Genomic DNA, 17964 nt, shown 5'->3' with positions numbered 1-17964 from the left:
CAGGCGCCGGCGCGCCGCGGGCGGCCAGGGAGGGGCGGGGCCGGCGGCGGGGAACGACCGTTGGGTCGCGGGACGGGGAGGGACCGGGCTGGCGGGACGGGGCGGAGCCGGCTATTGCCCAGACCCACGGTCAAGGCCTCGTTAGGTCCTCAGCCCCGGCCGACAGGCCGGTTGTTAGGAGGTGGAGTGTGGATCACAGCGCCTGGGGAGGCCCACCTTGGCTGCCCGCCCTGGAGCGACCTGAAGGGAGGGATTCGAGCTGGGAGTGGGGCTGCCGCGGGTCGGACGCCCCTCTGGGGAGACCGAGGACCCGGGAGAGAGGTAGAGGGGAACAGAGACAACCACCAGCTTCTATCTTCCGCTCTAAGCACATTTCTTTCACGAGTTTAAGTTTCCTAGATCCAACTGGCACCACCCCAGAGAAATTATAAAGTTAATCTCATCTTTCATTTTGACTTTGTTTTTCTCAAAGGCCGATTTTTCAATCCCTTGGCCGAGCAGTACCCATCGGCTTTTCAGCGCTCACCATCAACCGATTGACCATTTAGGAAAGAATTATTTCTAGGAGGTTCTTAATAATCCCCAAGCCACAACCCTTAAAGTGCCTCGGGCCACCCTGCACACAGAATTGCTTGTATGTAGCTTTATTTACTTAAGTGGGTTCACATGAGGTTGATATTTCAACTACTTTGCAGTTTAGATGTCAGTAAGCATATCATGATTAGCTTCTGGGAGCTTGAGGTTTGTTTTTTTTTGTTTTTTTTGTTTTTGTTTTGAGACAGGGTCTTGCTCTGTTGCCCAGGCTGGGCCCAGGCTGGAGTGCAGTGGCGTGAGCACGGCTCACTGCAGCCTTGGCCTCCTGGGCTCAAGCAACCCTCTCGACTCAGACTCCCTAGGGCTATAGCCCAGCTAATGTTTTGGCGGGGAGGGGCCGGCAGATCCAAAGTGCTGGGATTATAGGCGTGGGCCACCATGCTCGGCCTGAGTAATTTCTTAATCTCCTTTATTTTGAGATGGAGTCTAGCTCTGTCGCCCCCGGGCTGGAATGCAGTTGGAGGCAGAGGTGGGTGGATCACGAGGTCAAGAGATGGAGACCATCCTTGCCAACACGGTGAAACCGTGTCTCTACTAAAAATACCAGAACTAACTGGGCGTGATGGCACGCGCCTGTGGTCCCAGCTACTCGGGAGGCTGAGGCAGGAGAATCACTTGAACCTGGAAGGTGGAGGTTGCAGTGAGCCAAGATCACACCACTGCACTCCAGCCTGGGTGACAGAGCGAGACTCTATCTCAAAAACAAAACAAAAAAACCTGAAAGAGCATTTTGGAGGTTGCTGCTTAGTGAGAAATCAAGCAAGGGAATCCAGGTGGAGAAAAACAGATGGCACGAACATTCCAGGTCAAACCAAACCAGGAGGGGTGAGGCAGTGCCATTGTGAATGCCTCCTGAGAGTTCCTCTGGTTCAAAGGAAGGTTACAGGCGGAAGGATGAGGGTGGGAGTGCAGGAATCTCTCTAGTGGTAGAAGGGGCATTTCCTATGGAGAAGGAAAAAGTACCTCCAGCCAGACAGAATAATGGACTAAAAAGGAGCTTTTAATATTTTAATTTTATTACAGGAAAACATCTCCTAACATCCTTGCACCCTGGTTTTCACCTGCAGGGACACTTAACACCTACCTTCTATTCAGTACTGGGCTGCTTTTTCTAGGGAACTTCTAGATGTGGTACTGCATTTACAGTAACGCTGTCTGCTCCCCGTTGATCTTGTAACATCTGGTGTATTCAATAACTTTATTAAATTAGAAAAATAGTAGTTTCCACTTTTGAAATCCAGACCATCACACAAATAGAACGAGATTTTGCATGCGGAATGAATATTTTATTACTAGGTTATAAAAATAAAATACAAAATAATTTTAAAACAGAACTTAAAACACTGTACAAAGCTTTAATATGATACAAATGGGAAAATTAAATAAATAATTACACTTTTATGTACAGGTGGCCTATACAAAAGCACTCCATGTTTCTGCCGATACTCTGTCCTTGGTTGCCTGAGCAAAATTGTATAAAGGGAGCTGCTTGGAGCGGAAAGGAACACAATAAAACGCCTCTGGAGGTATTTCAAAGAGTAGTTTCTCATCTCTCTGATTTCAGGAAGAGGAGAAGAGAGGGAGAGAAAAGTGGAATTATTAAAGTCATCTAACTCATTGGTCTTGCTCAACAAGAAAGAATTCTGGTTTGTGTCTGAATCTGATTTAACAGCTGCCAATAGCTCATTACTTCTAAGATGTATATCTAATTCAAAACTAGATGCTCCCCCCTCCCTCTTTTTTCCCTAAAAGCTGGGAACTTGTAAGTAAATGGCCTAGTGAAATAGACACTGGCTATTTTAGAAAAAGGGTCAGAAGGTGGACCAGGAACTATGTATCAGGGAGAAGTAAGCGAGGCTCAAGCCCAGGCCATCTAGGCTGTGTTTATTCAGTCCACCCAATCCAATGTCAAAGTCCCAAGTGGGCCAGTGTTACCTTTATCTTCCCATCTTTGTATTTCTGAAAGCTTTTTCACCTCAGTGGACTACTTTGTCTGATGAACAGTTCAAAGAGAAGATTGTTTTGGAAAAAGTCCCAAGGGCTTTCCCCTTTCTGGGTAGCTCCCTATAAGTCAAATTCAAGTTCTGGTAGCCTTGTTTACCCCTTGTAGGCGAGTGATGAATGCCCACACAGAGCCCAGATGTGGTGAAATGCTGGGCATGGATTCCTCAGGATTTAAACTGCATATTATTAGAGAAAAAGAACATCATATGGCAAGGGTAGTCTATATAAAAACTTGGTTTACTCAATGTTTTTAATTAGGCAAGTGAACACTCATGTATATAATATTAAATAATATTAAACTAATAAAAAAAGAGGTAAAATTCCTATCCATTGTTATTGTAAAATTATGTCATCAGCAAATTCTACAGTCACATGGGCTCAAAGATCTGCCTCATCCAATCTTGTTCCCTAGGTCAAGGAACCCAGAGCCAGGGTACCTGGGAGGCATGGTCAGCATCACCAGTGTACCTACATTCTGTGCCCATACTACCACTAACGCTTCCAGCTGAAGAGGAGGCAGAAAACCGTTACGTTGCACAGGGCCATGAAAGGAAAGGCTTCACTACTTTTACATGTTACCTTAAGACCAAAGATCCAGCAAAGTCTAAGGAAATATGCTAATCATTACTGTTACTTTTTTGCTATTCAGTGTCTTGAGATTGTGTGGAAATTCAAGTGACCTGATCTTGTCACATACTTTAATTTTCTGATCCAAATTTGCTGAAAGGGAATAATTAAACATCAAGCTTAAATATTTTTTTAAGTAGGAGCAGACAATCACAAATGAATTAGAAGACGTCTTAATGGGCACAGACTTTATTTTTGTTTTACTTTTTTTTTTTTTTTTTTAGATGGAGTGTCGCTCTGTCGCCCAGGCTGGAGTGCAGTGATGCGATCTTGGCTTACTGTAATCTTCTGCCTCCCAGGTTCAAGCAATTCTCCTGCCTCAGCCTTCTGAGTAGCTGGGACTACGGGCGCCCGCCACCATGCCCGGCTAATTTTTTGTATTTTCAGTAGAGATGGGGTTTCACCCTGTGAGCCAGGATGGTCTCGATCTCCTCACCTCGTGATCTGCCCGCCTCGGCCTCCCAAAGTGCTGGAATTACAGGTGTGAGCCACTGCGCCTGGCCTTGTTTTACTTTTTAAAATTTCTGTGAGCTGCTCTAGAAAACTAAAGGACCAAAACTTTACTGTCATAATTCCATGTTCAGTCAGGGATTTCTCAGAATTGAGGTGTGCAGCATCCAGATTCCCCTTTATGTGGATAGGGATCCCTGTGCCATGTCTTGGACTTACCTAAGAACTATAGGAATTCTCCATGTACCTCCTACAGTTTTTCTAGCAGTGTTGGGCAATGGATTCTGAAGGTTTCTGAGACTTTGTTGAATTTCTCATAATTCCCAGAGGGAAGGCCAAAATATTGAGAATACTCAATGATAGGATGAGTTTCCATTCTACTTTCTTATCCTCAAGGCACACAGCAGAATTCTACATGAGGACAGGGAAGTAGGATGTCCCACACCCTCTGAGGGTTTTCATGCATTAATACCGCCATATGGGCTGATGGTTGGAACTGCCTTTAGTTCTCTAAGTAAAGGTCTAAAAATGCACCTGTGGTTTCTGAACTTGGGTATATGCTGATACATAAGGACTACCATAGAAGTTACATGCCTTAATCCTGTAATACTTTTGTGTGGTATCATTCTGCTAATATACTGTCCACAGAGCCAAACCCCAAGTTACACAGTGCAACAGCACTTGTCAACCACTCCATCTCCTCACTGACACAGGTGCTAAAGTACCTCTCCCTGAGGCAAAGTCCTGACACATCTGTGGTAAGTGCACATAAACAGAAATGGGCAGATTTTGAAAGTGAATGCAAACAACTTAATTCCAAAATACATAAACATGACAGAAGACGTGGTTCTCTAACATATGCCATGTTTTGATCAATATAAAGAATAAGTTTTTAAAATATAAAATACTTTGATCTCCAAGACCAAATCTAGACTTATCTACAAATAAATAAATTTTCAAACAGCCAGGGGAAAATGCATTTTTTTCCCCCGAGTCTCACTAAATCGTTCTGAATTCTGGATCCTGCTTCTTGTATCACCAATTCCTAATGTTATGTTAGGAATGTAGAATTGTCTGCTCTTGGGAAAAAAAAAAGATTTGTTTTTAATTCAAAGCTCTTGGGTATAGAAAAACTAATGGTTTTAGCTATCTGTGTCTGGGTTTATAAAACACGCACCAATGTACACTTTCTCCTTGTAGACTGAATGCAACTATAGAAATATTAGCATAAAAAATATGTGGCCTGGAAGGAATCTCTGAAGATACTGAAGAACCTCAAGTTCCCTACATGGCCAGGAGCCAAGGGAAGGAGACACTGCACACCTAGAGCACTGAATTAGCAGCTGAGGTTTTAGTATTTGAAAGCAAATAATATAAAGCGAGTAATGACTACAGTGGGTCTCAGTTACCATTTTGCTACTTATTTAGGACTCGACTAACTTGGCAACTTTTACAAAAAACATTCACGTCTCAACATGCAACTTAAAAAACAGTTAATGTGACTATGCCACTATCAGCAAGGCCAGCTTGCATACCAGAGTTAAGAATGAGAGTGCCTGTCTGCCTAGGGCTTAACATTCAAAGATATTTATAATCTGTGTTTTAAGGTTAAATTTTATATGACCCAGTTTTCCTTCTTTGTTCACTATACACTAAAATTAAACGCCTCTACGCTGTGCAAGAAATCACTATGTGTGATTTTACTATTTCAACCAATCCATATACCCTGGGGATTTGGCAGCAGAATTCAGGAGAAACGCTACCTAAAGTGATTGAGCTGTTGCTAATTCTGCCTTCTGTTCCACTCAAGTACCTCCAGGGACTAACAAGGGAAGGCAAGGGCAACTGTGACTGACTAGGTAACCAGCTATTCTGTTGTGACAGAAGAAACCAGGTAATACTTGATTTTCAAAAGATAATTTTAACTGCTGCCCTATACTACTTTTAGTATAGTTTGGCTTGACCTTAATAGCCATGTCCCTTATCTTAGGTAGAATAACCAAACTGGTTTAAAATTACTTGATCTATGTTACTGAAACCTGAAATATGCCATCACTAAGAGAACCCCCAAATAAAAAATAAAGAACTAAAAAACACAACCAAACCAAATCCAACCAAAAACCTCATTCTCTATATCATACTTTAAAACTAAAATAAAAATCCCTGTGTCACAGGTGCTTGCTCAGGGCTGCCAACTTCTATTTTTCACCTGAGAGACATCTAAAAGCACAAACTATGTGTGTAAAAACCACAAAGTAAATCTCCACATAGGACAATACTTACAAGCAGACCTATTGATACCACTTATAATATAAATAGTCTGTTTTCTTTTGAAAGTATCAGAGCAAAAATGTCTTTGGTTAATTCTTTCCTCTACATGCAAAATAAAATATTCTTACACGATGAGACTGTTTATCTCTGGATCTTGATGAGTTTGTCAATGCCATTTAGAAAAGGGGATAACACACTGGAAAAGTTGAGATAAAAATGGAAGGAACCAAGAAAGAGAGAAAACATTCAGTTGCCACATTCCCATCACTGTCAGTTCCAACTGCCAGCAGAGAAATGCCAATAAGAAATAAAATCACACACACGTACCACAGTTGTAGCCACATCAGCTTTTCCAATGATTACTACTAGCATATTTCCGACTAAAGGGGGTCGGGATTTAAAGCTAGCTACTTTTAGCACAATTTAGCTAATGCAACAGAAATATGATAATTTCTTCATTATTCCCCCAACGCCCTGCAAAAAAAGTGAGATGAAAAGAGGAAAGTAGAATGGCATTTTTTAAGAAATGTTTTAAAAATCTATCAGACTCACCATTATCATCCCAGTTTATCCACTCTAACTATAAGGAGAGAACTGTGTGATTAACATGACAAATCTTTGAACCAGTATTACAAGCATGTCCCTGTAATTTTTTCCCTATTAAAATATTTTTGAAATGAAAATTAACCTATCGTGGCTTGTTAAATACTTTCCACCCTTGCATTGTACACAGGGAAGGCAAGAAGACTCTGAGGTGTCACATGCCAAGAACATAGTTTCAGAAAATGAAGATAGGCAAGGCCCAAGTGTACATGAGGCACACAATAGAAAAGGAATTTCGCCATCTGTGATCTCGAAATTACAAATGGAGAATAACAAAGAATGAGTCTATATAAGGATATGTCTCTCTCTATATTTATAAATATTTATATAATTTACCATGAAGACATGCAAGTAGTGTTATAGCAACTATTATACAATATAATACAGAAGGACTGGTCTTCCAATATTACAGTTGCTTTAGATAAACAGCAAATATGTCTTATCTATTGCATTCCTCTGTAGTGTTTGAAACTGGAGAGAAATTAAGATTCCACACTATGCTACATTTCTTATAAGAGACGTTATATGCCTCAATAGTGTTTTGAGTTTGTTTTTTTAAAAAGCTCAACACAGACAAAGAGAACAAGAGAAGTTCAGTGCAGCTTCAGGGCAGCTTTGATGCAGCATTAGAAGATGTTCACTTGGGGAGGAAATGTATTTCTTTCCTTTTTTTTGTTTCCCAATTCAACTGTATTAGGTTTGGCAGCAAATACAAGGTCAAACAGAAAGCACAGATGTTTGCTAGAAGGCAAATTTCAACAGCAAGCAGACCAATTTACCTGACCTTAATAAGGTCTTTACAACACAAAACACCTAGAGAGTATAAAAACAGCCCATTTTAAAAGTCTGGTAGACTTTCATTTTGCCTGATTCCTATTAGAAGAGTGAGATTAGAACAAATATCTTCCTCTTTATAGCTTCGTAAATTGAGATTGTATGAAAATCAGGCCAAGAAGCCCAAATGTTGAACTGAAACACAGGAGAAGCAGGTAACAAAACATTAAAAAAGAAATATTTGCCTAAATTTATTGCCCCAGATATTAATTCCTTATTGGCTAAATGTATAAAATACAAAGTTTGAGGATTCTAAGCCTCAATAATATATCTAATTTATTTCTAAATCTCAAGTCACAGTCCAAAGCATTGTGCTTCCCTCGTATCATCTTGGAGGCTGATATTACAAACAGTTGGAACCCAGAAGACTTAAGGAAGCAGTCTACTCTGGTCAGTTTTCCTTCTACTCAAGTTTCTAAAGGAGGACACTTAACAGGGATGAAGGGACATCTTCTATCTTGAAGGCTATTACCCCACACTTTCTTTCTCTCCCGAAACACTAAAGCCTGGAAAATAGCTCTAGTTAGACTTTTCTTTCCTTTACTTAAGTTTCTTATTTTTCATAATAAAAATGTAGTATGTTAAGAACTGTTGCTCTAAAAAAAAAAAAATCAGGGACCTAAAAAAAAGTAATTGGATTTGACAGTACAACTAGGACCATAAAATAAAAGCAGAGAGATTGAATCAGATGAGACATACTAAACTGTAAAAAAAAATCTGAACTCCAGGGAGGGTACTAAGAATGAGGCAAAGTAAAGGTGTTCATTCTCAATACACAAAATAAACACACAAGCCAAATATACATGAGTACTGGCTCCCTGGCAACAGACTTCTTACATAATCTAATATCTGATCAATGACTCTCCAGGGTGGGAAAGTTTTGAATGAAAATAACAAACAAGAAGTTTCACTTTTGCTATATAATCTTTGAGTTGAGGCTTAAAAAAATTAGGCAACCCCCCTAAAATTCCATTCTATCTCCTATCCTCAACTCTTTTGTTTCAAAGGCAGCTTAAAAAATGAGAGCTCATTTTAATGAGTTTCTCCCCCTTGGATTTTTGCTCTATTTTTCCTTCTTGTACAAAGACATTGATTCCTAATCTACTTGTTGCCTGCCTTAGGTAATTCCTTATCATGTATTTTTGTCTTCCTATAAATAATTGATCATGTTACTTTCTTTTGCAAGTGAAGATCAACACTGATTTTCTTTACATAGACAGTACAGGGACACACATGCATCAGGTTTAGGAGGAAGATCTCACACCTTTCAAAGAGATGCAGCCTGGCTCCTATCTGCTGAGTTTACTGGCTGGCTTACTCTTCCCTGGGGGGGTTTTAGTGCTGGCTGAGTGGTGGTGGAGGCTGCCGGATCCTTTCAGGCCATTCTTGCTGGGTTTGCAATGCTCCTGTTGGCAGGACCTCCTGGAGGAGGAAGATCCTGAGTGGCTGGGAGGTGACTTGCTTCTCCCCAGATGTGGGGATGAACTCCTCTGGTCATGGTGGGGCCGTCCAGCCCTAGATGGTGAGGAACTAGACGTGCGAGGCAAGGATGAGCTTCGAGGAGAGGCACTGGGACTCCTGCGAGGGACAACTGGACTCTTGGGTGGTGTTTTTGGATTGTGAGGAGATCCTGGACTCTTGCACTGAGTAGTGCTCCGGGGTTTCTGAGATCCATTTTGAAGAATTTGGGCCAGGCGGGAGAAAAGGTCTGAGTCGGAGTTACTACTCCCTAGGACTTTATATCTGCGTAGCCTTAAAAGAACAGAGAAAATATATTTTAATTCAAGTGTGCCTAAAACGTCACAATGTCCCAAAATCATAATGTGAATGTGTAGAAATCAGAAAATAGACTAACAGGATACAGGGTTACTCTGTCATATACTAGTTGTATGACCCTGGACAAATTCTTTAATCTCTCCCTGCTTTCAATGGGAATACTGTCTATTTCACAGGGTCACTGAACAGACCAAGGGTAGTAACCCAAGTACGTAGATGAACACCTGCCATGAAGAACCCCTTAAATGGTATTCGTTCCCTTCCTCCTATGCCATGTTTATTCTGCTAATTTTCAGATGAATTTAACTGTCTCTAGCATGTTAGCACATAAGACAGACAGTAAACCATATTGTGTAAGGATGTTAGGACAGGAATCCTACAAACACAAAATCCCACAATGTAAGTGTTTTTTTTTTTTTAATTTTCTTTTTTCTGCCAAGGATCTGTCACCCCTAAGTCTTCAACATGAACTACACTCAGCAAGAGGAGGAACTACAGATAAATACACATTCCACTCATTTAATAATTTCCAAGAGAAAAGAGTAGTCATTGATTTCTGTGGACCTCAGTTTCTATTCCTGTCAATAGTCTGGGATTAAGGAGGGTGGACGCTGGAACTGACTGCCCACCCCATACTAGCAACTGAGCTTGGGCCTCGGATTTTTTTTTTTTTTGCAACAGGGTCTTGCTCTGTCACTCAGGCTGAAGTGCAGTGGGATGATCACAGCTCACTGTAGTCTCGACCTCCTGGGCTCATGCAGTCCTCCCACCTCAGCCTCCTGAGTAGCTGGGATGACAGGTATGCACCTGTAGGGCATGCCTGGCTAATTTTTGTATTTTGTGTAGAGACAGTTTTGCCACATTGCCCAGGCTGGTGTCAAACTCCTGAGCTCCAGCGATCCTCCTGTCTCAGCCTCCCAAAGTGCTGGGATTACAAGCATGAACTGTAGCACCCCGGCCCTTGGGCCTCAGAATTCTACAAGTATTCATATGAATAGCAAATGTCTTCTTTGTCCTAAATGTCTTTCTGGTTTGGCCTAAGAATCAAAGAAAATGGAACATATAAAAGTGTTTTTATAAACTACAAAGCAGTGGTCCCCAACCTTTTTAGCACCAAGGACCAGTTTCGTGGAAGACAATTTTTCCACGACGGGGGGGAGGAGGGGCAAGGATGGTTTCAGGATGAAAGTGTTCCACCCCAGATCATCAGTCATTAATTAGATTCTCATAAGGAGCGCAAGACCTAGATCCCTCCCATGTGCAGTTCACAAGAGGGTTCACGCTCCTATGGGAATCTGATGCCACTGCTGATCTGATAGGAGGCGGGGCTTAGGCGGTAATGCCTCCTGCCGTGCAGCCCTGGGGTGGGGAGGGCCTGCTATAAAGCAGTCTACAATATATTTTAGTGGCAATGCCAAATTATGTAGTGAGAAGGACCCTAGGGCCCCTCTAATAATAAAACTATGGTAATGGAAAGTATATAGCAAAGGAATAGACAAATGAACGGAACAGAGCACTGAATCCAAAAAGATCCCCACGTTTCTATGGGAAATGAGTACTGCGATATCACTAACTACTTGGAAAAAAACTTCACATCATATATAATGATACACTTTAGAGCGACAATAAATTTATACACAAAGCAAAAAACTATAAGGGTACTGGAAATTACTACCTTTTAAAAAAATATTAGGGTTGAAGGACCTTCCTATGCATGATATAAAACAATAAAAAATGTTCAGTTCCATGAACACTAAACTTTTCTTTCAAACAAAAGGCACTACAACTCAAGTTAAACTTCAGACTAGGATAAAATATCTTCAATATAATTTGCAGAGAAGGGGGTTAGTTACAGAAAGTAACCCAGGGCATGGTGGCTCACACCTGTAATCCCAGCACTTTGGGGGGTTGAGGTGAGTGGATAGCTTGAGGTCGGGAGTTCAAGATCAGCCCGGCCAACATGGCGAAACCCCATCTCTACTAAAATACAAAAAATTAGCTGGGCGTGGTGGCAGGTGCCTGTAATCCCAGCTACTCAGGAGGCTGAGGCAGGGGAATCACTTGAACTTGAGAGGCAGAGGTTGCAGTGAGCCGGGATCGCACCACTGCACTCCTGCCTAGGCGACAGAGCAAGATTCCGTCTCAAAAGAAAAAAAAAAAAGTAACCCAATAGAATGTTTTGACATGAACACAGACAACAACTCATAGAAGGATCCTCCCACCTCAGCCTCCCAAGTAGCTGGGAATACAGCTGTGTAGCACCCGTGCCTGGCTAATTCTTGTAGAGATGAGGTTTCACCATGTTGCCCAGGCTGGTCTCAAACTCCTGGGCTCAAGCAATCTGCCTGCCTCAGCCTCCCAAAGTGCTGGGATTACAGGTGTGAGCCACCACATTTGGCCCTGGAAAGCACTCTTCACTGGTTTACCACCTCACAATATTTTCCCCTCTTCCTCAAAATATAAACATTGTGTGGTCAAATATATCATGATAATATTTAAATAAAAAGTATAGCATGCAGTAGATACTAAAGCAGTATCTTTACTAAGTATGGTTGTATATAACATCAGACCTAGGGAAATCTATAGGATTTTTTTGGTTTAATTCATTATAATCAAGATAAACAGCACTGTTACCAGGGTCCATTTATCAAATCATAGACAATGTATTCTTCACTAGCATTTGACATCATAATGGCATTATGGGACATAATGGGATTCTGACTGAACAAAGCTAGAAAATTGCTGATCATCAAAATGCAACTGGAGACAGACATAATCTTTATTACATGCTAAGCAATGTACCAAGTCCTAGATGTATGTGGCTTTGTTTCATTCTCCCAAAACTATTAAGCAAATATTTTGCCCATTCCATAGATGAGGAAATGGAGGTTCTTACTGCTAGAAAGTGGGAGAGCCAAAAATTAACCTGGATCAGAGAAGATTCTGGGAAGACAGTAGAGTAGGAAGCACTAGGAATCTGTCTCCCCACCTAGGCAACTGCACTGGCAGAATCTGTCTGATGTAATTATCTTGGAAATCTGGAGTCTACCGAAGGCTTGCAACTTCCAGGAGAAGGCTTGGACTGTCAATTACCGTTAATTTTAGTCTATTTCAGATTTTAGTGCAGTAATAGCTACCCATCCCCTATTCCCGGCCCCATGGCAGGCAGCTGTGCACTTATTTCTGGAGCAGTTTGCACACAGCTTACAAGAATCAGGTGGGCAAAAAGAACCCTGTCCTCCAATTACTGGGGATCTGTGCTCTGATTACTCATTGCTGCTTCTGATCACAGAAGAGCAGAGAAAGAGGTAGGTAGTAACTCTTCATTTTTCCCCATTGTTACAAACTGGTTCTCCTCTGGCTGAAGTGACTGCTAGGGGATTAAAGGGGCCAGTCCTCTTTTTTTCCTTCCCTCATTTTTCTTTTTTCCCTTCTTTGGAGCCAGATATTAAAGACTTGTATATTCAAAACCAACCACATATACTGGGGAAATCAGAAAGCTACTATGCTTAGCCAGGAAAAAGTACAGGCTTAGAAAAGGTCTGAGACCTTAGGTTTACATCTCAGGCTGGTCCTCAGCACAGAGACAGTCTACAACCATCAAAAAACAAACAAACAAATTAGCTAGGTGTGCTGGCATGCACCTGTAGTTCCAGCTACTCAGGAAGCTGAGGCAGGAGGATCACTTGAGCCCAGGAGTTAGAGGCTGCAATAAGTCATGATTATTCCACTGCACTCCAGCCTGGGTGACAGAGTGAGACCCTGTCTCAAAAACAAAAAGAAACAAAAACAACCCACAGCAAATCCCGAAGAAAGGGGAAAATCTTATTTTCAGAGTTACCACATTATTAGATTCAAATATCCAATTTTCAACAAAAAAAATCAAAAAACATACACAGAAACAGGAAAGTATGGTCCATTCCAAGGAGAAAAAAATATATCAACAGAAATTGTACCTGAAAAAGACCTGATGGCAAATCTACTAGACAAAGACTTTGAAACAACTGTCTTAAGGATGCTTGAAGAACTAAAGAAGACATGGAGAAAGTCAAGAAAACAATGTATGAACAAAATGGAAATATAAATAAGAGACACAAAACCTAACAAGAACCAAAAAAAATTTGGAACTGAAAAGTACAATCACTAAAATAAAAAATTCACTAGACGAATTCAAAAGCAGATTTGAGCAGGCAGAAGAAAAAATCAGCAAACTTGAAGACAGGACAATGGAAAGTATTGAGTCTGAGGTACAGAAAAAAAAGGGAGTAAAGAAAAGTAAACAGAGAGTAAAGGGCCTGTGGGGCCATCAAGCAGACCTGCATGCACACTGTGGGAGTTCCAGAAGGAGAAAAGAGAAAGAGGCAGAGAGAATACTTAAAAAAAAAAAATGGCTGCAAACTCCCCAAAAGTCATAAGAGATATGAATATACAACATCCCAGAAGCTCAACAAACTCGAAGTAGGATGAACTCAGAGACCCACAATGAGACACATTATAATCAAACTGTCAAAAGACAAAGACAGAGAATCTTGAGATTCTCAAAAAAATTATCAGAACACTTCTCATCAGAAACATTGAGGCTGGAAGTACTTTAGTACTTTAAAGTACTTCTTTTAAAATACTAAAAGAACTGTCAGCTAAGAATCCTATATCTGGCAAAACTGTCCTTCGAAAATGAGGGAGTAATTAAGACATTCTCAGATAAAAGCTAAGGGAGTTTGTTACCACCAGACCTGCCTTGCACGAAATGCTAAAGACAGTCCTGTAGGTTGAAATGAAAGGACGCCACACAGGAACTTCAAGCCACATGAAGAAATAAAGATATTAATAAAGGCAAACACATGGACAATTAAAACTCCACTTTTTTTACATAATTTAAGAGATTAATGCATTTTAAAAATTATTAGTTTATGTGTTTGAACACACAATGTATAAAGATGTAATTTTGTAACATCAACAGCTGAAAGGAGTGGAGATGGAGACTGAAAGGAGCAGAGTTTTTGCATGATATTGAAGTTAAGCTGATATAAATCCAAATGAAAGTGTTATAACTTTAGAATATTAAGTGTAACACAACAATGTGAATGTACTTAATACCACTGAACTGTACACTTAAAAATGATTAAGATACAGCTGGGCACAGTGGCTCAAGCCTGTAATCCCAGCAATTTGGGAGGCCGAGGCAGGTGGATCACTTGGGGCCAGGAGTTTGAGACCAGCCTGCCCAACATAGTGAAACCCTGTCTCTAGTTTAAAAAAAATAAAATAAATAACCTGGTGTGGTGGCAAGTGCCTGTAATCCTAGCTACTTGGGTGGCTGAGGCACGAGAGAATCTCCCAGGATGCAGAGGTTGCAGTGAGCTGAGATTGAGTTACTCCACTCCAGCCTGCATGACAGAGCGAGACTCTGTCTCAAAAACAAACAAAACAAAAGTTAAAATGCTAAATTTTATGTTATGTGTATTTTACCACAATAAATTGGAAAAAATAATTAACCTGGATCAATCTGATTACTTCCACTGCACTAGGCTGTAAGGCCTGGGAAAGGCAGGAAAGAAAGAAACTGAGAAGGGGGCAACACAGAAATGATGCCATTGGTGGACTACAATAAAGCAGATATAGAAATGGTGTTACACACTTAACATAGGGAGAGCATACAGCATTACCTGGCTTCTACTCCAGGCCTTGTAGGTGGCTTTCCTGGTGGTGGCCGAGGAAAGAACTGAGATGAAGTTGAGCTATTGACTTGATCTGTGTTGACCCATGAAACTGGCCTTGGAATCTTGCTCTTTCTAGACTGGGAGATGATGGGTGACAGAAAGCTATCTTCAGCTGACCTACTCAGGTGAGAATCTACTGTCAGTCTTGAAAAGGGAGTGAGCACTTCCTCCTCACAAAAGGGAGCAGGAACAGTAGCTAATTTCTCCTCTAGCAATTTATCAGAGGCACTTGAGAGGTCGCCAAGGAAGGACTTGAATTGTCTTTTTTCCACCAGAAGCTTGACTAGGTCTGGCTGATAGGCTTTCTTTTGGAGGAGCTTTTCTTTTGCAGAAACTGGAGAGGATGATTCCAAAGTTGAGTCTATCTCTTGTGCTAAAACAGGGATTCGGCTGTGTCTAGTTACAAAGGATGACCTAACCATATCCTTCCGGGTTGGGGCACCATGTTCATTCTCTGAAACACAATGAAATAGTTCTCCATTTCTAGGGGTGATTTTCTCTCTCTTGCCCTCTTGGTGCAAAAAAGTAGAGAGGTCTCCTTGATGACCCGGCAAGTCTTCACTCATGATGTCATCATCCTTAGATATCTTATTTTTTTGCATTTCTGCCACTTGGCCTATCTGACCTTCAACATGTGGGTCAATGTCTCTGGAAGAAATTTCTGAAGTTCCAACTGTCAGAAGCTTCATTATCTCATTATTTTTGTCTTGATTTGGCACCACACTAAAAGTCTGTGTTTTTGTCACATCAAGAGGTTCAGTAGTAGCTGAGTGATCCTTTTCCACAATTACCAAATCTCCTGGGAGAGAGGAGATCTCAATACAATGCTGCCCTCTACTTAACTTCTCATCTTCATTATCTGACTCTAAAAGGATGCTTTTCTCTTCAGTTTCCCCAGGGAGATTTTCAAATTCTCTCACAACCAGTCTGTTATGATCAGGAAGTTCTTTTGGTCCCAGGTCTTGAGATTTGTTACTTTCTCTAATGTTGGGTAACATGTCACGACCAGTGTGATCTATCTGAAGCCCCAAATCTGTTCTGCTTCCTCCACTAGGAGGTTCACCCTCTGTCACAACCAAGCCAGAGAAGTTTTCCCTTGGAGAGTAAAGTTCCACAGTGGGCTCCATGGGCTGAAGATCTTTCTTCTCTGGCTGCTGACCATAGTGAAAGCTTCCTGAAGTTGACTGTGTAGATGCCACAGAAGGTCTAGGAATTGTAATCTGGAGAAGGGGAAGAAAAAATTAAAATGCAATTATGTAAAATATCAATAAAGATGCATGCTTTGAGATTTAATACCTCAAATTCTAATTTATAGGAAGAACACAGATGTTAACCAGGTCTGCCCAACTTATAAGAAAAATGAACAATTCTGAATAACAATGAAAGATACTCAACCTACCCTACTCAGAAACTGTGCAGAACAGTCTCTCCCTGTAGGTTTATCCCTGCCCCTTCTTTGGTGTGCTGTATGCCCTGGAAGACTAATTTCTACAGACTGCACCACCTGGGTTTCCTGCCTTTCTGATTTGTGGTTAGATCTGCTCAATGGATGGCACCAGCAGGCAATCAGAAGGTTAGAGGAAAGAGAGGGCTGGGTCACGATTCTCCTTGCTTCCCCACTGAGGACTGTGGCACTGGTGACAGCTACATTCCACTATCCTGGCCACAGCTCCCTTCTTATGGCCTCTCTCTCAGCTACTACCCTCGCCAAGTTCTGCGAACACCCACTTCTACTCCCCTTTCAGGACTCATGGTAGGAATGGCTCCCTCTGTTGCTGGTCCCACTGGCTCTCTTAACTCTGCCCATACATCTGTAAAAAATTCCTTACATTAAATTCTCTCCAAGTCCCTTTGAGTATGCCATCTATTTCCTGCCAGAATCCAGATACAGGATTATAGGAAAAAATTATTGGCAAATAATTGTTCATTGAAAAACTCCAAATTTTAATGCATTTTGTTGTTTTCCATAAATTCTATTAAATACTATGATTATATATTCCTACAAGTAAAGACATACAGAGGTATTTACTAATGTTTCATGATTTCTCTAATGTTTTTTTTTTTTTCTTTTTTTGAGACACAGTCACTGTGTCACCCAGACTGAAGTGTAGTGGTGTGATCTTGGCTTACTGCAACCTCTGCTTTCCAGGCTCAAGTGATCCTCCCACCTCAGCCTCCCGAGTAGCTGGGACTACAGCATGCACCCCCACATCTGGCTAATTTTTGCATTTTTGTAGAGATGGGGTGTCACCTGTTGCCCAGGCTGGTCTCGAACTCCTGAGCTCAAGTGATCCATCTGCCTTGGCCTCCCAAAGCGCTTGGATTAAAGGTGTAAGCCACCACACCTGGCCAATTTTTTATTTTATTATTATTTTTTTTTAATGAGATGTTGTCTTGCTCTGTCGCCCAGGCTGGAGTACAATGGCGCAATCTTGGCTCACTGCAACCTCTGCCTCCTGGGTTTACGTGATTCTCCCTGCCTCAGCCTCCCAAGTAGCCAGGTATGGTGGTGGGCGCCTATAATCTCAGCTTCTCAGGAGGCTGAGGTGGGAAAATTGCTTGAACCTGGGAGGCGGAGGATGCAGTGAGCCAAGATCATGCCACTGTACTCCAGCCTGTGCAACAGAGCCAGACTGCTGGACCCTGTCTCAAAAAAACAAACAAACAAACAAAACAAAAAAACCGGTCACCTAATTATTATATGTAATTCTAAGTACATTAGTCAAAATGAACACAGCAGTGCTATAAGAATAATACTCCAGGCCGAGTGCCATAGCTCACGCCTGTAATCCCAGCACTTTGGGAGGCTGAAGTGAGCGGATCATCTGAGGTCAGGAGTTCGAGACTAGCCTGGCCAACACGGTGAAACCCTGTCTCTACTAAAAATACAAAAATTAGCTGGGGGTGATGGCGGGTGCCTGTAATACCAGCTACTCGGGAGGCTGAGGCAGGAGAATGGCTTGAACCTGGGAGGCAGAGGTTGCAATGAGCCAAGATCGTGCCACTGCACTCGAGCCTGGGCAACAGAGCGACACTCTGTCTCAAAACAAAACAAACAAAAAACTCCATTGGTCTTCTGAGATTG

General features: G+C 41.6%; 1 protein-coding gene across 4 annotated transcripts in view; it reads right to left on the bottom strand.

Annotated features, from left to right (window-relative positions):
- Positions 1-1858: 1858 nt before the first annotated feature.
- The window catches only part of TTBK2 (tau tubulin kinase 2), a 182220-nt gene continuing 166114 nt past the window's right edge, over positions 1859-17964 (bottom strand). For all 4 annotated transcript variants that reach the window (XM_003266784.4, XM_030814219.1, XM_030814220.1 and 1 more), the window contains 2 exons: positions 14826-16099; positions 1859-9135 (listed from right to left, as the gene is read on the bottom strand). In XM_003266784.4, the coding sequence (XP_003266832.2) occupies positions 8673-9135; positions 14826-16099 (1737 nt within the window). In that variant the 3' untranslated portion in view covers positions 1859-8672. The remainder of the gene's footprint in view (positions 9136-14825; positions 16100-17964) is intronic.

Source organism: Nomascus leucogenys, chromosome 6 (genome assembly GCF_006542625.1).
Source record: "Nomascus leucogenys isolate Asia chromosome 6, Asia_NLE_v1, whole genome shotgun sequence".
Classification (NCBI taxonomy): domain Eukaryota; kingdom Metazoa; phylum Chordata; class Mammalia; order Primates; family Hylobatidae; genus Nomascus; species Nomascus leucogenys.
The sequence above is the reverse complement of the archived record's forward strand: the minus strand, read 5'-3'. Positions and strand labels throughout refer to the sequence as shown.